The sequence below is a fragment of the Equus quagga genome, chromosome 10 (genome assembly GCF_021613505.1).
Source record: "Equus quagga isolate Etosha38 chromosome 10, UCLA_HA_Equagga_1.0, whole genome shotgun sequence".
Classification (NCBI taxonomy): Eukaryota; Metazoa; Chordata; class Mammalia; order Perissodactyla; family Equidae; genus Equus; species Equus quagga.
The window spans coordinates 114,566,421-114,591,646 of NC_060276.1; the positions used below are offsets into that span (position 1 = coordinate 114,566,421).

The 25,226-nt window shown below is 41.8% G+C and overlaps 1 protein-coding gene across 2 annotated transcripts in view; it reads left to right on the forward strand.

Annotated features, from left to right (window-relative positions):
- Positions 1-477: 477 nt before the first annotated feature.
- The window catches only part of ARHGAP6 (Rho GTPase activating protein 6), a 463,892-nt gene continuing 439,143 nt past the window's right edge, over positions 478-25,226 (forward strand). The window contains exon 1 of one of the 2 annotated variants that reach the window (XM_046673809.1): positions 478-2,351. In XM_046673809.1, the coding sequence (XP_046529765.1) occupies positions 1,773-2,351 (579 nt within the window). In that variant the 5' untranslated portion in view covers positions 478-1,772. The remainder of the gene's footprint in view (positions 2,352-25,226) is intronic. The other variant, XM_046673808.1, reaches the window with a different exon arrangement.

Here is a 25,226-nt window from a genome sequence, read left to right on the forward strand (position 1 = left end):
TTTCCAACATTCTCTTTGCTCCCCTGCTGAGACGGTTGTAAGATGCCTTGCAAAACTTAAACATTACGTCAAAACGCCCTCCGCGGCGGCGAGGCTTTGCGCTTTATAGGTTCCAGGGGTAGGACAGTAGCCGGAGAAGCTGCTCCCAGACTCGTTTCCAAGCAGAGAACATTGACATCGCCAGCATTTTCCAGTTTCCCAAGAATGTGGCCGCAGCGCGATGCGCCCAGAGGCGTCCCAGAGCCGAACCCGGAGACCGATCGCTTTGTGAGCGCCAATCTCCGCAGCCTCTGGCTGTCGCTGCGCCCGGCGCCTGCCCCCTGCCTGGCCTCACTCACCCCTCCTTCTCGAGTACATTTACACACGACCCTTACATGGCGAGGACCCTTCCCCCCACTTTTCTTAGTAGGTCCGGATCTCCAGCCCATTCATCAGCAGCCTCTGCATTTGAGCTGAGTCTCTATCCTTCCTTTTTAAAAACAAAAACAGCAGGGGGGGAGGGGGGGAGGAAGGCAGGAGATTTAACTCCAACTTCAGAGCAACCGTCTTGGGCTGCCCATCTGACACCAGTGGGTGGGGTGCAATCTGACACTTCCTTTCCTTTCCAGAAACGTGAGTGGAGCTGGGCGCCCCCCTTGATCTGGGGGAGGGGAGACGGAGGAGAAGGTCCGCACTTCCGTCCTCACGGCTTTCTCCCCAGGAGACCCGGTATCAGTGGCGAGCTAGGCTCTTTCTGCGCGGCTCCCAGGTTTGGCGCCTGGAAAACTCCTCCACGTTCTGCCTTCTCCTGCTAAGGGCTCCGCTCCACCTCTAGACCTTGCTTCCCTCCCACCCTACCCGTCCTGGCCGCTCCCTTCCCGCTGCCTCTAGTGAGAGCGCGCGGGGACATCTCCGCGCCTGCCCTGGGCCCAAGGCAGGGCTGCGAATATCAGGAGCCCCTCTCCGGCGGGGCATGGGCACCCACCCCTGGGGTTCTCTCCTTAGCTCCCTGAGCGTAGCCAGGAATTCTCTCCCACCGTAGCCACTCAGCCCTTGGAAGGCCCTGGGCGCAGAGCTCTCCGTGTCCCTACTTTGTAGCAAGACTGGCATCCCACGGGAACCTGGAACTTGGAGACACCCTTGCGCCTAGCCAGTCAGAGGAGTGGGCGCAGCAGCCAAGTGGAGGCCAGAGGCGCTGTTTCAGGGGCCTGGATACGGCGACGGGGCACCCGGGGCGCAGCTCGGGCGCGCAGCTCCAGCGCCGGAGGAAGTCGCTCTCGCAGCGCAGGGAGCGCGACGGACGCGCCCTGGGCGCACGCCCAGGAGGCCTCCTCCCCAGCCCTCGGGACCGTCCTCAGGGCGCGAGGAGGAGCTTGCTGGAGACTTCGAGGCTGTCCAAAGCCAGCGAGCGGGAGCGCGGCATCTCCTGCCTTGGCTGGGAAGGGGGAGTGGCGCTGGCGGGTTGGAGCTGGGAACTGAGCGAGCGCCTGACCTTCCTTCTCTTGCTTACCCACTTCGCGACTTGAGCTCCGAGGGAAGGTTCTAGCGAGCGCAAGAGGCCCCCCGACCCCTTTTCCTAGAAGGCTGGTGATGGATTTCCTGCTTCTGCCCCCGCGAGGGTACTTGGAGCGCGCTAGTGGCGCGTGAGCCGGGCGCTGCCCTCCACCGCCCTCAGCGAGCCTCTGGCTGGCCCCGCCTGGCAGCCTCGCCTGAGCCCCCCTTCTTTCTGGGCCCCAAATCGCCAGCGTTCCGAAAGCGGGAAGAAGGTGGCCCTCGGGCACAGCCCCGACGAGATGTCCGCGCAGAGCCTGCTCCACAGTGTCTTCTCCTGCTCTTCACCGGCCTCGGGCGGCGCGGCCTCGGCCAAGGGCTTTTCCAAGAGGAAGCTGCGCCAGACCCGCAGCCTAGACCCAGCCCTGATCGGCGGCTGCGGGGGCGAGGCGGGCGCGGAGGGCGGCTCGCGGGGGGCCACTGGGGGCCGCCTGTGCTCCCCGCTGGCCCCAGCCGAGGGTCTCGGCCCCCGATCAGCGTCCTCTCCCCGGGGCCCACCCCCACGGGCCAACAGACTCCCGCCCCCTAGACCCCTCTGCTCATCCTTCTCCACGCCCAGCACCCCGCAGGAGAAGTCGCCGTCTGGCAGCTTCCACTTTGACTATGAGGTCTCCCTGGGTCGCAGCGGCCTCAAGAAGAGCATGGCCTGGGACCTGCCTTCGGTCTTGTCCGGGCCGGGCAGTGGCCGCAGCGCCATCCTGTGCTCCTCTGGGGGAGGCCCCAACGGCATCTTCGCTTCTCCCAGGAGGTGGCTCCAGCAGAGAAAGTTCCAGTCCCCACCTAACAGCCACGGCCAACCCTACGTCGTGTGGAAGTCCGAGGTAGGGTCTGGTGCCGCGCGTCCCCAAGGCTGGACACCTGGGCAGTTCTTTAATTCCATCACATTTACAGAGCCAGGGACCCGTTGAGAGGTTTCTATGGTGTGGCTGTTCCTCTTTGGCTGGTTAAATGGTGCCTGGAAATGGGACGTCCCTAGCGGCCACCCGCGTGTGTCTTGTTAGCACTTCTTGGCTCCACTTTGGAGCAGTGGTGGGAGCTGGAGGAAGAGATGGTGTTCTCCTGTCCTGTTTGTGCTGCAGGCGATTTCAAAGGGTCCTCTGATCCCTTCACCCAGTGTTGATACTTTTTGGAACTCAAATGGTCTATTTCTATGCTGTTTGTAAGGATTGGGTGAAATATATTTTGAAATATGTCTGCCATCTGGTTGTTCTACAGAGAATTCAGGAACATTATTCTGGATGGTGGTGTTGATTGTGTGTGTGTGTAGGTCTGTGTTTTTGGGTGGCAGGGGGGAGTTACTACTAGAATTCTCCAGTTTTCATATTTTCCTCTCCTAAACGTATAATTTCAGAAATCTATGGTACTGAGTACTAGTTTAATCTAGGAGGAAAAAAACCCCTCTGCTTAAGGCTATGAAAGCTCATGGAAATATGCCCAAATCCCACTAAGGACAACTAGTAGTTAGTGAAATATCCATGAACTAGGAATCATTAATAAATAGGGAACACAGAGGGAGCTATTTGGTACCTTTAAAATGTTTGCTTTCTGGCTGAGAAGAATGGAGAGCAGAGCTATTGGGAAACTGTAGTTGGTGGGTACTTGGAAAGCAGCATGCTTTTAGAGAATAAATAGTAGTTGTTTTCAAAATGAACAACTCCTATCTCTTTCAGTCCACAAACTCTATAGATTGATTTGCCTTGGATCTGTTTCCATAAGGGAAGGGAGATTCCATCAGTTGTAATTAAATATTTTAAAGTACAGTTAGAATTACAGAAATGAAATGAAATACCATGTAATTGCTGGAGATTTAGACTAAATAAAGGAAACACAACCAAGAAAAACAGTTTGAAAATAGCATCCAAGATCATACCTCGCTCTGTAAACATGAGATAACTGTGAGATTTCAGCTTGTAATATACCGCCTTAGAAAAATCAGCAGTATTTACCAGAAATATTAGTATCACATATTGATAAAATAGTAGTCACTGTGCCAAAGTAACTGCTGCTGTTGAGTGAGGAGTATAGATTAGAAAAACTAACAAACATTGCTGGCTGTTTTGCTCATTTTCTTGAAGATGATAGGCAGTAGAAAGAAAAGTCAAGTCAGAGAGGACGAGATTCTCTCCCAAGCAAGGAAGAGGATCAAAAATCCAAATGTTAAATTTCTCTTGGTCTCTAGAAGGGGCTGGATTCCCGCTCTATATCAGAAGCACACATTATCAGATTAATCTGTAGGAGTTGAGAGAAAGAGGGAGAAATGCAAAAGCAAGCCAAATTCTTGGATTAGATAGCCGCTGAAATTCACGTTTAAACCCAATTGCATCATTGAGAATGTCCCTGCTTTTCCAAGTACATACTTGGAATATAGTGTACAGATGCCATTCATTGCTGTAATGACCAAAAGCATTCTACTATAGATAATCATGACTGCTTAGAAATTTTCTTATCTGTTAAAATCTCAATCAGTGAACAAGTATCTGAACTGCAGTAATATTGGGTGGCTTCTAGCTGTTTTATGCAGTATTTCAGCAGTCTGCAAGCTCATCTATTGTGACTTTCACCTCTTTGTAATGGTTAAAATTAAGTACATAGCCATCTAGTGAAAGAACAAAATTTTCTCATAAAATGTTCACATGTGTGTATATGAGTGTGTGTGTGTGTGCGATCCCTTTATTCTTGAAGCAGACGTGGAGTAATTGGATGGAATCCTGGCATGAAGGTCCAAGGCTGGTTTTGTTTAGTAGAGGTCCAGATATCCTACCCTAACCCCTGGGTCTGGAATTTAATGGCCTGGAGTACCTGTCAAAGGTTTAACGCCCTGGAACCCTCTCAAAAACCAGGGAAATTCATTCATTAGTACTGCTTGTCCTTCTCACTTGCAAGCAAGCTGGGTCCTTTGTTCTAAAAGAGAATCTTTACTAATGATGTCAAAAGTCCAGCAAATGAGCACCTTGCAAGGTTACTTACAGGCCCTAGAGGGGAAATTTGGTTCATACAGATTTGGTTCTTGTGCTTTTTCCGGTTGCACTGGCTCAGGATTTCTCAGCCCCTCTACACTATTGACAGTTATGGCCAAATGATTCTTTGTGGTGGGGCTGTTCTGTCCATTGTAGGATGTTGAGCAGCATCCCTGAGCCTCTACCTACTAGATGCCAATAGCACTCCTCCCCACCAGAGTAACAATGAAAAATTTCTGCAGACACTCCCGAATGTCCCCTAGGAGTCAAAATTGCCCCAGTTGAGAACCACTGCACCAGTGAGTTGAATGTGGCACCGCATGCTGGCCATCTAGTGAGTGCCCAGAGAAGTGCTTTCAGCTGGCAGAAAGTTTCCCTGGGGTGTTCCTCCAATTCCAAAACCATGGGGATCCCTCTTGAGCCATGCCTGTACACTCCATGGACCTCTTATGGTTTGTTCAACTTTTCTGTTTTTCTTCCATTGAATCCAAAGACAAACCTAAGAATTCACTTCCACTCAGGTTTAGCCAGTGATGGATCACATCCATTTCTGCTTAGTTCTTTTAGCAGATTCTCTGGTTTTAAGCTAAATTATTCATACAATGGCTCCTGCTCCCAGGACTGTCATAAATGCCTGTAGCTCTATGCCTTGTGCTCACTCAAAGCTCACAAATGGCCATTCTTTAGCCTAAAACCAGGAGGTGTTAGACGAAGTCAGCTATGACTCTATTAATATTTCCTTACTATGTGTCTTAGGATTACTTTAATAAAATCTGATTCATGGATATGCTGGGTAGAATATCTATGGAGTAGAAAAAGGGAGAAGACAAAGGGATAAATGGTGCATGGTGACACAATTGGTACATGCTTCTCAACTTTGTTCTTAGCAGCCAAGCTCTGTCACTGATTCTGATCACAGACAAGGGAGTAAGGTCTCATTCCAACCTTGGGGTTTTCCTAATTCTCATGAATCAGAGCTGGGATTAGGCTCATAGCTGACCTGGAGTTTGCCAGCTTCGATCACCCATAATTAAAATGATTTCTCTCTATCCGTGACTTCCATTCTTTTCTTCATTCATTCCACAAGCACTTCTTGAGCACAAGCATTTCTCTCAGTACCAGTCATGCAGAGAGGCTTAAACCTGGTGTCAGCCCTTCAAGAGCTCACAGTCTAATAAAGAGAATGGTGAGTCAACCAATAGGTACAGTGCGGAAGGATCAGCACGGTGAGGGACCAGGGTGGAGGTGATGACCCACCATGCTTTGAGGAGTCTTCGAAGGCTTCACTGTGCAGAGACCAGTTGAACTTGATCTTCAAGGATGACTGTCATTTATAAGAAGAAGAAGGGAAATGATTCCTTCGTGAAAGAGAAAGGAGTGGACATGCGAAGACACAGAGGTGTTGGTGACGCCGGTTTCCAATGAAGAGGACTTAGAGGGGCTAAGGGCAATCATTTACTTGGAGAAGGAAGTTAGGCTATCTGAGGTTTAATATATGTAGCAACCACATGGCTTTTTATGTAATGACCTAATGAAACCAGAAATTAGACACGTTTAGGGGATAGTAACTAACTGTGCGCATGGAAGAAAATGGCAGGAGGGCCTACCATTCCAGTAGCACATTCCAATAGCACATTGCCTACCTTCCAATGCACCTCTTGGCATCAAATATGCAGGCAGGTGAAAGGATGTAGAGTGTTTTTGAAGTTAGAAGTTTGGTGTGCCTGGAGCATAGGCTGTATCTCACTGTGTGTTGGATAGTAATATTTAACAGGTTGGGTAGCATTAATTATGAAGAGCCCAACTGTGCACGTCTCAGGAGTTTGGCCGCTACATTTTGTAGAGCAGTGACTCTCAACCTGGAGGCAGCTTTGTCCCCAGGGGACATTTAGCAATGTCTGAAGACAGTTTTGGTTGTCACAACTGGGGGTGGTGATATATTAGTTTCCTATTGCTGCTGTAACAAATTACCCCTAACTTAGTAGCTTAGAGAGCACAAATTTATTACCTTACAGTTAGGGAGGTCAGAAGTCTAAAATAGCTCTTGCCGGGCTAAAGTCAGAGTGTTGGCAAGACTATGTTCCTTCTGAAGGCTCTAAGATCTGTTCTCTTTGATTTTGTAGTGGCCACCTTCCTCCGTCTGCAAAGTCAGCCATGTTGCATCTCTTTGACCCTCTTCCATAGTCATTTCTCCCTCAGACTCACTTAAGTGTTCTTGTGATTACAGTGGGTTCATCTGGATAATCCAGGATAATCTCATTATTTTAAGGTCAGTTGTTAGCAACCTTTAATTCCATCTGCAACTTTAATTTCCCCTTGCCATGTAACTAACTACATTCACAGGGTCCAGAAATTAGGATGTGGATAACTTTGGTAGAACATTATTCTGCCTACTACAGAGCAGGTGCTACTGGCATCTAGTTGGAGAGAAGCCGGGGATGCTGCTAAACATGCTACAATGTACAAGACAGCTGCTACAACAAAGAATCATCTGGCTCTCAAAGTCAAGAGTGCCCAGGTTGAGAAACTCTGTGGTAGAGAATGGGGGAAATTGGTGATTTTTAAGCATGAGGGTGTAACATGATCAAATATGTGTTTTAGAGAAATCACTCTGGTGTCTTGGGGTGGAGCATGCATTAATAGAGTGAAGCAAGCCAGAGGACAGATATTCAGGGGAAGTGGGCATGGGGAAACCAAGCCAAGCATCTGACAAACAAATGGGAGCTGGCATAGAAGCATAATACTTCCATATTTATTACTTTTCCGTCTTTGCATATTGTTTTCTTGCACTGTTGAACTACTCCTAATAGATTGATCTCTATTGATCAGTGGTTCTCGACCAGAGGCGAGTTTGCACCCTGGGCACATTTGGCAATACCTGGCAGTATTTTTAAAAAAACTTTTTTGTTAAGATTATGATAGTTTACAACCTTGTGAAATTTCAGTTCTACGTTATTGTCAGTCATGTTGTAGGTACACCTCTTCACCCTTTGTGCCCTCCCCCCAACCCCCTTTCCCCTGGTAACCACCGATCAGTTCTCTTTGTCTATATGTTAACTTCCACCTATGAGTGGAGTCATACAGAGTTCGTCTTTCTCTGTCTGGCTTATTTCACTTAACATAATACCCTCAAGGTCCATCCATGTTGTTGTGAATGGGACAATTTTGTCCTTTTTTATGGCTGAGTAGTATTCCATTGTGTATATATACCACATTGTCTTTATCCAGTCATCAGTTGCTGGGCACTTAGGTTGGTTCCACGTCTTGGCTCTTGTGAATAATGCTGCGATGAACATAGGGGTGCATGGAACTTTTGGAATTGCTGATTTCAGGTTCTTAGGATAGATACCCAGTAGTGGGATGGCTGGGTCATAAGGTATTTCTATTTTTAACTTTTTGAGAAATCTCCATACTGTTTTCCATAGTGGCTGCACCAGTTTGCATTCCCACCAACAGTGTATGAGGGTTCCTTTTTCTCCTCAACCTCTCCAACATTTGTCACTTGGTTTTGGTTATTTTTGCCATTCTAACAGGTGTAAGGTGATATCTTAGTGTAGTTTTGATTTGCATTTCCCTGATGATTAGTGATGATGAGCATCTTTTCATGTGCCTGTCGGCCATCCGTATATCTTCTTTGGAGAAATGTCTGTTCATGTCCCCTGCCCATTTTTTGATCGGGTTGTTTGATTTTTTGTTGTTGAGCTGTGTGAGTTCTGTATATATTATGGAGATTATTAACCCTTTGTCGGATAAATAACTTGTAAATATTTTTTTCCCAATTAGTGGGCTGTTTTCTTGTTTCGGTCCTGTTTTCCCTTGCCCTGGCAGTATTTTTGATTGCAAGAGCTGTGGCAGAGGGTGTGCTACTGGCATCTAATGGGTAGAGGCCAAGGATGCTGCTAATCATCCTACAGTGCACAGGACAGACCCACAACAAATAATTATCCTGCTCGAAATTTCAGTAACACCAAAGTTGAGAAACCCTGTATAATGTGCTACTTTATACAAGAAACTGAATTCTAGGTTTTGCTTCCAGTACCATTTTCTTTCATGCTTCTGGCTTCACTCTTTGTCATTTTCTTCTTCTTTCCTGGTGTATATCAACCAAGCTCTGAGTTGGAAAAAAATATGCCTTTTCAAAAGGTATTGAGGATAGGAAAAAAAAATAGGGTGTGTAAATATACGTGTAGGGAAGAATTGAAAGAATTGAATGGTAAATATGTAATGACGGAAACTGGAATTAAAATTTAAAACATGGGCAGAGAGGAATATTGTGATTAAAAATAGAGGCTCACCACCATGTCACCAAAGAGGAGGTAATTAGAGTAAGACAGCTTCAAACAGGAAATTGACAAGGGCATTTTACAAGAAATTATGTGTGAAATCAGCATAATGCCATATGGAAAATGGTTATTCAGTTTTCATATGCTCTCTTTTGGAGCATCTGTCTGCTAGAAGTTGTTTCTAAGGTGATTTTTAACTTACATAGAGAATAATGTGAAGACGACTTCTTCTCAGATGCCTTGGAATTAAGCTTTCACCAGAATTGTGAGGGTTGAAAATAGCCAATTTTAGACTCAGAAAGGACCTTGGTAGCATCTAGCTGCAGCCTACTTATTTTGCAGTTAAAGAGAGGGCCTGAAAGGATTAAGCTCAAACTCAGACAACAAGCTGAAGGCAGAACCACCCTGAAATCCTTGACTCTCAATGTAAACTGCCAAACTTCTGGAATAAGTAAGTGACTGTGAGCACCTTAAACCTTGGCAGTATCTTTTCTATCCCAATTACGTACTGAAACGATTCTCTCAAAAGTGCCCGAATTCCAGGGCTCTTCTTAGACCGCCTTTGACTGGACTTCTGGGTGGGACTGACGGCACTGTTTGTTCTTTTCCCCACCGCACGCAGAGGAGTCTCGATTCCTGCCTCACTGCCCACTTCTCTGCCTCTAATGTCTCTTCCTGCTCTTCTGTCTCTGTGCTTGCCTTTGTTCACCCCTCCCCACGGTTCTGCATTTTTTCTTTCAAATCATTCTCCCTTGACGATCTCATTCACTTTTGTGACTACAGCCGTCATCCCTCTCGGGGACACCCCTAACTCAGTGTCTGCTGCGATTTTGTGCATGTGCTCCTGACATCTATTTCTGATTTCTTGCTAGACGTCTGCTCAGGATGCCCATTGGACTCTTCCTAGTCTGCATATCTGAAGCAGGACAGATCGTCGCCCGTTTCCTCTGAGCATGTTCCATTTTTTGTGTTCCTTATTTTGGTTGGTGTCACCGCTCTTCTGCCTGCTTGGTTTTACCAGGCTGGAGATGTCTCCATTCCTCCCCTCTTTTTTCTCTCCTGTCTTCTCCAATAAGTTATCAAATCCTGTTGTGTTTACTTCTCATTTGCTTCATTCTAGAAAGGATTTGAAGTGGAATGTATCCACGTTCTTACATCTCTCTCCAGCTGTTCCTTCTCATTGCCACTGCCTAGTTTGGGTCCTCATTTGCTGTGGCCTCCCGCTTGGTCACCCTGTCTTCAGTTTCTCTCTCTTCCCATCCAGCTTATGGACCTTGTATTCCAAACACAATTGTAGTCATGTTAACTACCTGAGAAAAACCTTTGCTGGGACTCCGTGTGTACAGAATGAAATCCAAGCTGCTTAGCCAGTCATTTCAAAGACTTTTGTAATATAATCTTAGCCTACCTCCTCCCCTTCCCCTAGGAAATCTGGTCAAGCAAAGCCAAACCGGCCACTCAGCTGGACAGTCACCAAATATTCGTTGCGTCCTGGCTGTGCACTTGGCACTCGGGATGCATGCGGAACAAACAGGCATGGCCCCACAAAGTGCTTACCCTTTTGTGAAAGCAATACTTTCAAATAAATAAATCCCTGCACTTGTTCAGAATGCTGTGGCATTATAACAGGAGGACTGCAGTAGACAGAATAGTGGCCTCCAAAAGATATTCATGTCCTAATCCCCAGAACCTATGGATATGCTACGTTACATGGCAAAAGGGACTTTACAGATGTGATTAAGTTAAGGATCTTGAGATGGGGAGATTGGCATGGATTATCCAGGTGAGCCAATGTAATCACGAGTCCTAATAAGCGGGAGGCAGGAGAGCCAGAGTTACAGAAGGAGATATGAGGACAGAATTAGTGAGAAAGAGAGAGAGAGATTTTGAAGATACTACACTGCTGGCTTTGAAAATGGAGAGAGTCACAAGCCAAAGAATGGGGCAGCCTCTAGAAGCTGGAAAAGGCAAGGAAACGGATTCTCCCCTAGAGCCTCCAGAAGGAACACAGCTCTGCTGACATCTTGATCCTAGCCCAGTGAGATTTCTGACCTTCAGAACTATAAGAGAATAAGTATGTATTGTTTTAAGCCATGGTAACTTGTTACAGCAGCTATAGGAAACTGATACAAGGACTGAGGAGGTCTGGATGACTCAACTGAAACCAGTGGATAAAGGAGGATTTTGCCAAACAAAAAGAAGGGAGGCAGTGTTCCAGCTAGAAGGAATGGGCTGTAGTTAGGAGGGAACATAGTATGCTTCAAGAACTTAGAGAAATCCAGCTGGAACAGTGTATAAGAGTGGGAAGATGGCAAAGAATAAGTGTGTTTGGGCCTTGAGCTTCATGATACAGATTTTATGATTTAATGTAAAGATTCTCTGCAGAGGTTTTTAAAAAAAATCTCTTTCTTACTCTGCTCTTGATCACCTGGTCCCATATCTATCTGAGAAAGCTCCATTTCTACTTTATGGCTCAACCAGATGCCGCCTTCAAATAAATACACTTTGACTATGCTGCATGTCATGACACATTCAGGATTTGCAGAAATGTGAGCTCATTTTCCCCTAGCGCTGGATTCCAATTATTCCGATCTAGTGCCTGCATAAGGGAAAGTATGTTTCATATCAGAAGCCAGCCAATGACTGAGGGAGTCTGTGTTCTGGCAGTGGTTCTCCAAATCCCAGAGATACACCTTTGGGGCATGACGTCTTGTTCTAAAGTTTACTGCATCTTCTCTGGGCCATTGCTTATGATAAAGAGAGTGAGACTACAATTGTAACTATGTTACAATATGACAAAACAAGTGGAATATAATGTGTGAGAAAATGAAATTAGTTATTGTGTTAGCTGGCAAAGAATGATGTTTTCATTATCTATTAGGAAAATGCAAGTCAAAACCACGAGATACCACCTCACGCCCACTAAGATGGCTATAATAAAAAAGATAATAACAAGTGTTGGCAAGGATATGGAAAAATTGAAACTCTTATATACTGCTGGTGAGAATGTACAGTGATGCAGTAGCTTTGAAAAACAGTTTGGCAATTTCTCAAAAAGTTAAACATAGAGTTACCATATCACCCAGCAATTCCTCTGTTGGGTATATACCTAAGAGAAGTGAAAACATGTCCGCACAAAGACTTGTGCATGAATGTACATAGTAGCATTATTCCTAATAGCCAAAATAGTAGAAGCAACCAAATGCCTATCAACAGATGAATGGGTAAACAAAATGCGGTCTATCCATACAATATAAAATTATTCAGCAATAAAAAGGAGTGAGATACTGATAGATACTACAACATGAATGAACCTTGAAAATATTATGCTAAGTGAAAGAAACTAGTCACAGATGGCCAGATATTGTATGATTAAATTAATATGAAATGCCCAGAATAGGCAAATCCATAGAGACGAAAAGTAGGTTAGTGATTGCCAGAGGCTGGCAGTAGGAGGAATGGGGAGTGACTGCTAATGGATACCAAGTTCTTTTTGGGATGATGAAAATGTTCTGGAACTAGATAGAGGTGATGGTTGCACAACCTGGTGAACATACTAAAATTGCTGAATTGTACACTTTAAAAGGGTGAATTTTGTGTTATGTGAATTTTAATATTAAAAAAAGAATAGTGTTTATGACTTTCAGAAAATATACCAATGTTGTTGCTACATCATCTTTTCAATAAAACATAAATATAAATGTAGAGGAGCAGAGTTACGTAGTAGGCCCGGGCCTAATATATATTAAATGCTGTCCTTGAAGATGCAACAAGGGAGGTAGTCATGGCTCTGGTGGATTCAATGGAAGAGTCAATAGCCAGCCTGGGATTTTCTGAGATTGGTTACCGTGGAAGTTCTGTGTCCTGATTACTACACGTTGGAAGCAAGTGCAAAGAAGCTATTAAAAATATTGTTTTTCAGAATAGGCAGAGATTTTGAAAACTACTCAGAATCTTGAAAAATTGCCTGGCCGTGTCACACCAGAGCTATTAAATAGCCAAAGATCTTCAGGAGCCATTAGAATTAAAAGCAACCTGAGAAACCACCCTTCAAGTGATGTGATGATGGAGCCAAGAGGAGAAGGCCAAGCCTAGAATATCCATGTCTTTGGAGGAATTGGAAGTGAATTGAGTTGGGTGGCCTATGGATCAAGGAAAATAGCATGTTTTCGTTTCTGTATACCTGTATAGCTCATGGAAACAGGTGAGTTAATACCACCTACTAGAGCTGAAGTGTGAGTAAGCATCTGATCAATTCTCAGCTTGCATTGCTGGTAATGTCATCTCTCAGGGTTGAGAAACAATTAGACAGGTTGGTACTCCGAGACCCAAATGTGGATGGAGAAGGGGAAAGAGAAACCTTGGAGTATTGGTTCTCTGTGGGAGGAGCTAGATGCAGAAGAGTCAATGGGTCATGATTGTCCAGTTTTCCTTTCCTCATCTAGAAATATCCCTTTTATAGGAAATCTTTCAAATCTGGCTATGTATTTTACTCTCCTCATAAGGTATCATTTCTAATTTATATAAATATATGTAGATGTAGCTTATGTAAATATTCATTCAAATCTAAAACCATTCTAAAAACATTAATTTTAAAAAGTTCATTGAATAAGGAAGTTGAATAGTCAAGAAGAAAATTAATTTAGTATACCTACAAAGACTCCCTCCAAGCCATTAGTTAAATGTTTCTACGCAATATTTTTACAATGCAGAAAGGTTAATTTTTAAATTTTATTTGGAAAGACTTCTTGAAGAGTTTTAGATTACAATCTATTAGTGTACTTTCTCTCTCTGTCTATATATCTATATATACAACTTTTAACTTCATAGTAACATCTTGCTTTAGAAATAAAAATGAATGCTTGGTTATTACCATATATAGTTGGAGCAACGTGGATAAATTATTTCTATGAAACGATAAGCTTTTAAAACTCCATGAAAAAAAGTAGGAGCGGCAAAAGCTCTATGTCTTGGATTGAGTTTGCCCAAAGGCAGGACCTGAGTTAGTGCAGTTTATTTGGGAGGTGATTCCAAGAAGCAGGAGTGAAGAATAAGGGAGAATGAAATGCCATTGTAAGGTTGTGTCATGAAAGTCGCAGCTGTGGACAAAGGGATGACCAAGGTTCCACCAGGACCACTGGAAAACATATAGAATGCCTCTCTGGATGATCTACCTGTGTTTCCATTATCTACTGCTGCATAACAACCCCCCCCCCCCCCCCCCGCAAACTTTGTGGTATGATTCTGTGAGTCAGGAATTAGATCAGGGCTCAGCCAGATAGCTCTGCTCCACATGGCATCAGCTGGGCTCACCCACTTGGCTGCTTTCAACTGGTGTCTGGGATGCTTCGAAAGTTCAAGATGTCTTCACTTACATGTCTGGTGCCTCAGGGTTCCTCCATGTGGCCCCTCTGTCTCCTAGTGGCTAGCTTGGGCTTCTTCATTGCTTGATGATCTCATGGTATTGGGTAAAAGTGAGTCTCAGGGCCAGCCCAGATTCAAGGGCAAGGGAAATAGATTCCACCTCTTGGTGGGAGAAGCAACAAAGAATTTGTGGCCTTCTTCGATCTGTCACAAGCTAAAAGATGGGGAGCTAGAAAATGTCTTCATTGGTTTCCATTTTCCATTGGTTGAGATTCCTTCCAGGGTTTTTAGCTGCCTTGTAACTTCTTGCATATGACTGAGTATTCACTAGAGATGGATCACTAGCAGCACAAGGTCAGTGTGAACTTGCACAGAACTTACCAGCACAGTCTCAGCTGAACTCAGAGTTTTTAGCACAGGCTCATGGAGAGCAGCATTTAGAGTGTCACCCACAATCTTAACTAACCAAAAGCATAACTGAAGGGCAATATGACCATAGATTTGGAGGTGTCTAAGCCTGGGATCGAATCCCAGGGCCACTACTTATGAGGTATAAATTTCAGTTTCTTCACCTTTAGGGGGAATATAATTGTATTCACTGTAGGAGGTTGTGAAATCAATTGCTGAGTGCACTTAGGACCCATGAGCTATGAGGGGTCGTGCAGAGGAGTCTATTGTTTACTTTATTCCATGCACTTCATTCTGAAGTGCTCTCATAGACAGATACACATAGATTCTTATAATGCTTTCAGGGGGAAAGAGGCAACAATACTACAGTAAATGTAAATAACAATTGTAAGATGTAAATTTAGGCTTTTTAAACTGTAAGGAAAATATATAGTAGTTAAGGAATTATGATACAGTCTATTTTTTCCTTTACATTTTAGCTTTTAAGATTTGTGTATTATATTTTAAATTGTATCAAAAAGAATGTAGTTTGTTCCTGTCAAATGTCAAATTCATATGCCCATGAGTAAATGGCAAAATAAGCCCCCCTCTTTTTTTTTATTATATTCAGAGTTGAGGCAAAGAAATTAATTAAGACTATTCTTCTAGCCCTTTGGTAGTAGTTCATTAGATGAGAGTTATTATATTGACTTATCTGCTGCCCTTAGGGAATTTGCACATATTCTTCGATTGTCAATAACTGCAGCTCAGATAACCTCCACTGGCTGTAAGAGCATCATTTGTGCAAAGCTACTTGTTCTTAGAATTTTTTTTATCTACTCCATAGAGATCCTTCCAAATGACTGGCTGTTGACAAAACATAGAGCAACATAAACAGGTATCTTCGGTTAGGACCTGGCATTCTAAAGTTTAGAGGCATAGGATTGCAAATGAAGAAATTTAATTTTTTCTATCATTAGTTGATAATGATAATCTGTATCAGTTACTGAAGAATTATCCTGCATTCTTACTGATTAATCCACTCATTCATTCATCGAACAATTCAGCATATCTTAAGTGTCAAACTCTGGGTTTAGCAAGATAATAATAACTAGTATTTACTGAATGCTTGCTTTGAGCTAGTTATCTTACTAAATGCTTTAAAAGGCATTGAATCATTAAATCCTCACAATAATCCAAGGAAATCCAAAGCCAGTAAATGGTAAAGGTAGGATTTGAATCCAGCTTGGAAAATTCCACCCGGGAAAGTAAATACACATGGTTCTTGTTACAAAGTTCCTCAGTCTAGGGAGACATGTAATAACCATAACAATAGATAACAATTATTGGGTGCTTACCTAAGTCAAACACTCTTAGAATTACTTTACTTGCATGAATTCTTTTAGTTCTCACAACTCCATGAGTTGTTATTAGCCTCATTTTCTAGACAAGGAAAATTAGACACAGAGAATTAAATGATTTGCTCAAGGTTACACAGCTGGTAAGAGATTGGGCCACGATTTGAATCCAGTAGCATAGTTTTAGATCTGTTGCTTGCAACCATCACTCCATATAAGCTAGATTCAGTACCTTATCAGGTGAGCTAAAACAGAGGTTTGTAGAAGGGGCTGTAAGAATGGATAAGAGGGAAGGTCAAACGCTGTCTGGGGAAACAAGGAGATATGACATTTGAGGTCAGTCTTAAAACAAGGAGTATGTCTAGAGAACAAGGTTGGGGAGGAAGGCAAGTAGAAGATAGAGTGAGCAAAGGCACGGAATATTAGCAAGCAGGGCATAGTCCAGAAACGAAAAGTTATCCAATATGATTGGAAGGTGGGTCATGAATTCTGGAGTTGTTTTGCATATGAGTTAATCTTGTACCCAGTCAGCCATTAGGATGAAAAGAACAGGGCAAACAATAAATACACAATAACTTTTTATTTTGAAATAATTTTTGACTTACAGAAGAGTAGCATAGATAGTACAGAGGGTTCCCATATACCCTTCACCCAGCTTCCCCTAATGTTAATGTCTTAAATAATCCTGGTACATTTATAAAACTAAGGAATAAACCTTGATAGCAGGTTTGTTACCAAGGTAGTTTTGGTGATACCTTTAACTGCAGTGCTTTTAACTGAAATACAGAACTTACTTGGTGTCACCAGTTTTTCCACTAATGTCCTTTTTCATTTCCAGAATTCCATCCAGGATCCCACACTGCATTTAGTTAGCATGGCTTCTTAGTCTCATTCAATCAGTCTTTGTCTTTCATGACCTTTCCACTTTGTAGTTTCCTTGATTTTGGTTTGTCTGATGTTTTCTCATGATTAGAAGGAGATGATGGAAAGAATACACCCAATATCATTTGAACACCAAGTGTCACTGTTTATCTACATTAGTAAAGTATAATGTGTCTATTAATGGTGATACTTTTCACCCAATTAGCCACATCCTCCTGTCCTGTCTGTGTGGTAGCATGGTCATATGCTTGTTGGGCAGCAGTCTATAGCTGTTGAGGATATGGACTGTGGCTAAGGGACTGAAGAAAGCCACCTCGTAAAGTGACCTCACTAGCAACCAGTTGACTTGATTGGCCCTTCAGTCATATTCTCTCTCTGTAATTTGGATTTGCCCACCCTTCCTGTCCATCACATGAGAAGCTCTCTCATAGAGTACTGCTTTGTCTGTCCTTGTTGCCACCCAGAACCATGAACAAGCATTTCTTTGGGTGCTGCATTTCTTGATGTGTGAGGCTGGGAGAAATCCAAGATCAAACTGCTGTTTGTCATTCTCCTATCAGAGTAGGGAGGAAGAGCTGGGCTTTGAGTAAATATTCATTGACATCAGCAGCATTCCTTTGTGCTCTTTTGATGCTTACTTCTCTCTTGTTAACAGTGCTAAAATAAACACATAATTCTACCAAAATATTAGCAGTGTGTGCTGTTTTCTTTCACTTGCCAAGATTGTTTTATAATAAATACCATTGGAAAAAATACCATTGGCTAGTATCCTTGGCAATTACGTTAATATCTCTAGGGAACAAAGTATGGATTTGGGAGGTGCTTTGCAAAGAGAAGCAAAATATGCCTGGTTTATGTTGCATTCCTTGCATATACTGTTACCTTTGAGCTTGATTTTAACGTAAATATTTTTCTTGGTTGACAAAAGTTGATGTCCTATGATATTCACTAATTAAATATCTTTTATAAGGTAAATCTAACATAAGGTTTCTTTTAAAACTGAGTGGTACTAAAACAGATGTTTGTAATGTGCTTTCATGGTAGAAATTTGTAGGTTAAATTGGATATTCTTGTTTGTCAAAAATAATTTTAGTCAAATGGAAGAAATAGGTTTTCTCAACAATTTTGTTCGCTTGGCTAATATAGTGTCTTCGTTTCAACGATCACTTCTATCCTTTAGAGGTGCAAGTTGTTATTTCACTCCCCAGTTTAATCCTAGTCCTGTATTTCCATTTGCCTACAGGATGTTTCTCTTTATAGGTCCCCCGGCTCTTCAAACTCTAAATGTTCAAAATGATTAATGATACTTTATCAAAGGAAAAGTAAATAAATGAATAAACAAACCACAGCCAGCTTTTTCTCCAAACTTTCCTATTTTCTTCCAAGATGACCATTTTCACAGCCTTGGAACCTTGAAAATGTTTTTAATTTTTCCTGGTCTTTTATAGTCTATATTCATATGGCCTCCATATGGGGGTAAATTTGTCCCTCTTTCTACACAAGATTCATATTTATTCTTTTCTCTTTGTCTATACTGGCACTGACCCTCATTTCTCATGCTGGGCCTTCTAACTAGTTTCCTTGATGATGAGTTTTCTTCTTTTTAATCCATGCTTCCCCCTTCCTTAAGCACCAATATCATCATTTAATTTCATGTTATGAAGTTCCTGTTACCATCAAGACAAAATATCATCTGTCATACAGGCTCTACCTATTGTCATCACCCGTTATCAATAGTTTGTTCTTTTTTATTGCTGAGTAGTAAATTCCATGGTGTGGATGTACCATAGTTTATCTACTGACCTGCTAAGTGATGTTTAGGTAGTTTCCAATTTTCTATGATTATGAATAGAGCTGCTATAAACATCTGTGTAGAGGTTTCCGTATGAACATGAGTTTTCATTTCTCCAGGATAAATTCTGGGAGCGAGATTGCTGGATAACATGGTGAATGTATGTTTAACTTTATGAGAAACTGTCAAACCATCTTCCAGAGTGGCTATACCATTTTGCATTCCCACCAGCAATGTGTAAGAGTTTCAGTTGTTCTGCATCCTTGCCAGCACTTGGTATTATCAGTGGTTTATGTTTTATCCATTCTAACGTGGGTGTTGTGGTATCTCATTGTGGTTTTGATTTGCATTTCCCTAAGAGCTAATGATATTGAACATCTTTTCATGTGCTTATTGGACGTCCTTATAAGCTCTTTGATGAAATGTCTGCTCAAGTCTTTTGCCCATTTTATAATCAGGTAGATTTAATTTTTATAAGAAAAAATGCTTCCTAGGTTTCTCTAAGTAAGAGCGTAATGAAGGCATCCATTTTCTAGCAACAGTGGAAGCAGAAGCTTCTAACTCTTGGAAGCAGCAGTGTCAGAAAGGTTGAATTTCTGATGAGAGTGGCATCTGTCTGGTGACAGTGTAGTTGCAGCAAAGTTGAGGTTTTGGAGGCAACATAAATTGTAGCATCTGGAGCTTGAAGAGGGCCAGATGCAGTTTAATCACCAGGTCAGCTCTATGATGTGGTTTTGGAAAATTTTCTGGGAAACTTGGTTCTGAGCCTCTTCATGATCCTGTTAGCTTCCCAGTAATCTTCTCAACTCCCTTTCTGATTAGCTGGAGTCAGATTCTAAGAGCTTAGACAACAATTATATACTGCGTCCGTTATCTATGGCCACAATAAAACTGTGTAATAAACAACCACAAAACTTGGCTTCATACAACAATGAATAATTATTTTTGCGCATGGTTCTATACGTTGGTAGAGTAGTTGTGTTGATGTGGGCAGAACTTGGTTGATCTCTACTGGGCTTTCTCGTGTGTATGTGGTCATGTAGCAGGTTGGCAAAGGACAAGTCACCTCAGTTCCATGTGGTCGCTCATTCTCCCACAGGCTAGCTCAGGCTTGTACTCATGGTGGATGTGGGATTGTGAGAGAGGGAGAAGATGCTCCAAAGTCTCTTGAGGCATAGCCTGGAAACTACACACTATCGCTTTTGCCGTCTTCTATTGTTCAAGTCACAAGGCCAGCCCAGATTCAAAGGATGAGGGCATAGACTCCACCTATTAATGGAAATTTCTGACACATTGCAAGGACCCAATTCAGTAATCAATCTATTTTATATGTAAGTAACTTGGAATTTTGAAGTGAGTGTATATAGAAAGAGAATCCAGAAGGAAATATATCAAAATATGAAATTGTAATATCTCTAGATGAATTTAAATCCTCTTTTTGCATTATTATATTTTCAATTATTCTGAAATAAACAGGTAATACTTGTGTAAGTTAAACAATAGTTGTAAAAAAATTAACAGAGTGTGTTGGGAGCATAGAAGAGAGAGTGGTTACTTCTGTCTGTGAGGAAGGTGCTAATATTTCTTCCCAAATAGCAAGAACTGTAAATGTAGTCCTCTGGAGGGTAAACTTGTTCAGAATTTTTTTTTTTGGTGTAAAATGTTGAATACATTATTTTTGGATGCGAACCTCTGCCTTTTAACCAAACCTTCGGAGTTTTAATGCTTATTTTTCACAATAGCTATCTGCCAAGAAGAAAGAATGTAGAAGAGGAGACATTCTAGTGTTAGCTCTTAAATTTGGGAGACTGGAATCATGTGGGAGAAGGAGCTATGTGCTATGGACTGTTCTGTTTGACTGTTGTTGGGTGGACATCTGGATGGTGGATCTATGGATGGGGCGAAGGCTAAGAAAACCACTTTTCTTCCCCAGTGCTTTCTGGGAAATCTCAAATGTGCTTTTCACAAAAACAAAAGTAGGGAAGTGCTACAGGAAGACCCATCTGTTAATTAGATTTTGGTTATAGCCATTATTCCCTTTAATTTTTTTAAAAGCTTTATTAAGATTTAATTCCCATACTATGTAATCACTCAAAGTGTGGAATTCAGTGCTTTTTAGTATAGGTACAGAGTTGTCCAACCATCAACTTTAGAACATTTTCATTACCCCAACAAGAAACCCTGTACCCATTAAGTAGTCATTCCTCATTCCTCCTTGCCCCCAGTGCCTGGCAACCACTAATCTGCTTTCTCTTTCTTTCTCTATGGATTTGCCTAGTCTCGACATTTCGTATAAATGGAATCATACAATATGTAGCATTTTTTCTGTGGCTTCTTTCACTTGGCTTAATTTTTTCAAGGTTCATCCACATTGCAGCATGTATCATGACTTCATTTCTTTTTTGTTGCTGAATAATATTCCATTGTATGGCTAGACCACATCTTGTTTATCCATTCATCAGTTGATGGACATTTGGGTTACTTACACGTTTTGGCTCTTGTGAATAGTGCTTTATATATGTACTTTACGTGGACATATGTTTCCAATTCTCTTGGGTGTATACCTAGGAGTGGAATTTCTGGGTACACTAAGGTTTAAACAAACTCATCACTTAGGCTTGTTTGGCAAATATGGTAGTTGATTTTTCTGGGAATATACTTTTTTGGCTTAACCAAGGCATGACTATAAGGCACATTATGAGTAAATATCTGAGGAGAGTTTCCAAAAAGCAGCTCTACAGATGCTTTTAAGCGATAGCACCAAAGTTGGAAAAGGTGCTCAGCATCTTTAGGTGAGTATTTTGAAGTGATTGTGTAAATTTTGCAACTTGTTTCCAAGATGTACTACATATATAAAAAATGAATCTTATATTTAATATTGAATATATGGTGTATTGCATGTACTTGGTATTACCATGCATACACTGTGAAAAGATGAAATGGCTATGTGCCTATGGCCTGAAAATGAGTAAAAGAAAGGGTAAAGTTATAAACTATTCATTGGTCTGTCAAGCAATATAGAAAAAGTCTGATGTTTGTTATTTTTTTAAATGGTATTTTTCTATAGGGAGAAAAGCATAATGAGAAAGAGAGATGAGAAAGCAAGTGATGTTGTCAAGCTTTTGCCAGAATGATATGATTGATAATTACCTGCAGCTGAGCAGAAACCACGTGGGCATGCTTAGAATTTGCTTAAGCAGTTTCCAGGCTTTCCTCCCTGCGGGCTGTTAAAATTCTCCAACTTAAGAGAATTGCCGTTTTTCAACTATGGAGTCTGTTCAAGCATGCAGAATGTATATTTTGCTGAAATGCTCCAAAGACAAATTGTGGAAATATTTATAATATAAGTTTATTCACATAATTTAAATGCATGCTTTTTTAATTTTTATTTTCGTCTGAAGTTTTTCAATGTCTGTATGACCGAACTTATTGCTTCATCTGTTACTTTAGCAAGATGTCACGTTTGCTGTGACCTTCTTCAGGCTGAAAGTAACTGTTCAGCATATCACAACTGAAAGGTTCTCCTCCTTCTTAAATGCCAAGGCTTTGAGCTACTTGCCATAATGGTCGGTATGCCAAGTCCCAGGCTATGCGCTGCTGTTGCTGAAGAAGAAGACAAATGGCTTTGGAAGAAGTTTTCTCCCATCTGGGCAATCATCTTGGAACCGCAAATGTCTCCTTCTTCCATGTGAAAGAATAGATTTTACTCTCCCTGTTCCCTGTCAGTAGAGTTTCAGCAAGTTCTTGTTGTCACTGTTAATTCAGAGGAGCTGCCGATTTGAAGGATGTGGTGAATGTCAAAGCAAGAGGCCACATTTGGCCTATGCTTCCCTGGAGGCAGAATGTGATTCTTATGCTGTGATCCTTTGAGAATCAGATAATTAGATGACTGCTTGTCCCAAGGACAGGTCTTCTCCCTGTACCTTTTCCCACTTACCAGCCGGGAAAAGGATTGATCCATCAGTCGATCTACCAGCCAGTATCTGTCAACATCCATGCCCCTGTCACTGTCCAAAATCTTATGAAGTAATACTGCCTCAGCCTTCGTACAGCTTACCGTTCTAGTTGGATAATACACAGGAAAAATTAGAGCATAACAGAGAAGTATTAAATTGGGGTGAAACCGTATTGGGTCGGCTGATAATTCCATCTAAATTGAGAGAAGGGAGAATTTGGGATGATTAGGAGTGATCAAAGAAGACTTCATAGAAGCGAGGACCTTGAGCTGGCTCTGGAGGTAGACAGAATGTCAATATACGAAGTGGAGAGTCTTCCAGGCATTTGAGGTTGGGGAAGAAATATGAAAGTAGCTCTGAGGCAGAAGCAGCCTGAACGACAGCTCCAAGGACGAAGCAATCACCGTATGTGTGAGATTATGACTAGAGTCCCAGTTATAGGATAAAGCAGCAAAACCAGAAAGCTAGTTTTTAAGCATCTGAGCAAAATTCTTATTTTCTTGTTGTGTCCTTGTTTGCCCCGTTGCATATTTTACAATAGAAGATTCCTTGAGGTGAGGGCAGCACTACTCTTCGCTAGGTTTGCATTTGTGTATTCAATTTCAACAACACTATGACTTTAGGAAGCAAACAAAAGCAGAGTTAGAATGAACACAGTTCCGGTGTGGGAGAATTTTCCTTTTCAATTCAATGAAAAGATTAGGATTTGGGGGTTTTTGTTATGTTCAGATGGGAAGGAAAATAGAGACACAAGCCTAGAAGATGATACAGATGCCAAGTTTATGTTTTCTTGAACAATGAATGTGGATTCAACAACTTTAGCCTGATGAGAGAGCAGTGAGGATCAATTAGAGAGCGGAATAGTCATGTTCGCTTCCCCAGGGCATTGCCCTTATGCCTCCTTTACATTTTATTAGATTTTAAAACTATGAAATCAGAAACTTATCAAAAAGTATTACTATAGGAGAACACATTGAATAAGACGGTGGAGACAGGATTCAGTCCTCTGTTAACATCAGCAGTCATCCAAACATGTACTTTTTTTTTTATGAGGATTAGCCCTGAGCTAACATCTGCTGCCAATCCTCCTCTTTTTTTGCTGAGGAAGACTGGCCCTGAGCTGACATCTGTGCCCATCTTCCTCTACTTTCTATGTGGGACGCCTGCCACAGCATGGCTTGCCAAGCGGTGCCATGTCTGCACCCGGGATCCCACCCGGCGAACCCTGGGCTGCCGAAGCAGAACGTGCAAACTTACCGCTCTGCCACTGGGCTGGCCCCCAAGCATGTACTTTTTTGGCATAAAATCATAGCTGTAGGATGACCTTCTTGCTTACTAAAAATCACTTAAAATTTTAATAAAAATTGGTTTACACTTAAAATGTGGCTTTAAAAATGTTAAGTCTGGTTCTCATTTACTTTTGAAACTCAATGATTAAGGCCAGGGGCACGGGGGCTGTAGCCTCTGTAGCCCAACATTTGTCTAAAACTAGCGTTCATTATCTATGAGATCTTATTCATTCTAGTATACAAAATTTGTACTTTAACCTCTCTTACTAGCCAATAACTTTTAAATTTAAAAATATAAGCCTTTGTATTACTAGTTAGTCTGGGGCTACATACGATTTTTCTTTCAGCTACTGGAAGTTAATATTTTCTTCGTTGGGATTGGGAATTAAAACTTGAATTTAATAGGAGGGAGTAGTAATTTGGCCCTGTTTTCTCTGTGTGCCTGCTGACTCCTTGTTCTCTGGGCAGATACCAGGAAGATTACTGTTGCAGCTGAAAACAAGCGGAGATTTTAATGGAGGGTCTAGAATAAATTTTAGATGACAATAATCACTAAAAATATCTAAAGGGTTCAGTAAAAATTAGGTGTGTGGTCGTGTAGACAACTCATCTGAATGCCTGAAATTTGGTTATTTGCATCCATTATTACTTCAAGCTTCAGTTTTTAATGTATGCCGACTTGCAAATAGCTTTCAAAGATTTAGTTCTGGCAGATTTACCTCAGAACACTCAATTTGCATTGCTTCTGTCTACATTTTTCAGTGTCGTGCTCGCTCTTTTTTGACTACCATTTTCTTCAGTCTAACTGTAAATATTATTCAGAATTTGTTTTGCGTTGGAGTAGAGAGTTCTAGATACCAAATGCCTAAGAACAGCTTCTTCTTCCAACTTTTGTTTCTTTTGGTCATACTTGTTTTTATTTTGCTTTCAAAAAGTGTCCCACCACTGTATCACAAACTGGTACTATTAGCTGTCTCTATCTGTCTATTCCTCTGGTTTACTTCCTTATGGGATTTAAAAATAGGATTTCTCTGAAAACTGTCATTATTTTAGCTCTGACCATATTATTTTGATAGAAAAACAACCTATTTGTGTTATTGAACGTCCTTTCTCATTTTTCTTTTTCTGTAAGGAGGAATTCATTACTATTACCTGAATATCAATGAAGCCACTCAAAAACTAATTTCAGAGAGTCTCAAAAGAATTATTTTAATTTAAGCCACACAGCCACTGGTAATTAGGAAGATTTAAAAATGCCAATAAAAACATTATCAAAATTTGCTTTTATTAGAGCTAACACTTTAGAGGAAAGGGTAAAAGCAATTACAGAAAAATTTAATTAGATTTGGTAAGAACTTGGGAAACAAAAACTTATTTAAACCCAGTAAAGTGACTTTTTGAGCTTTTCACAAAGAGACACTTGATTTA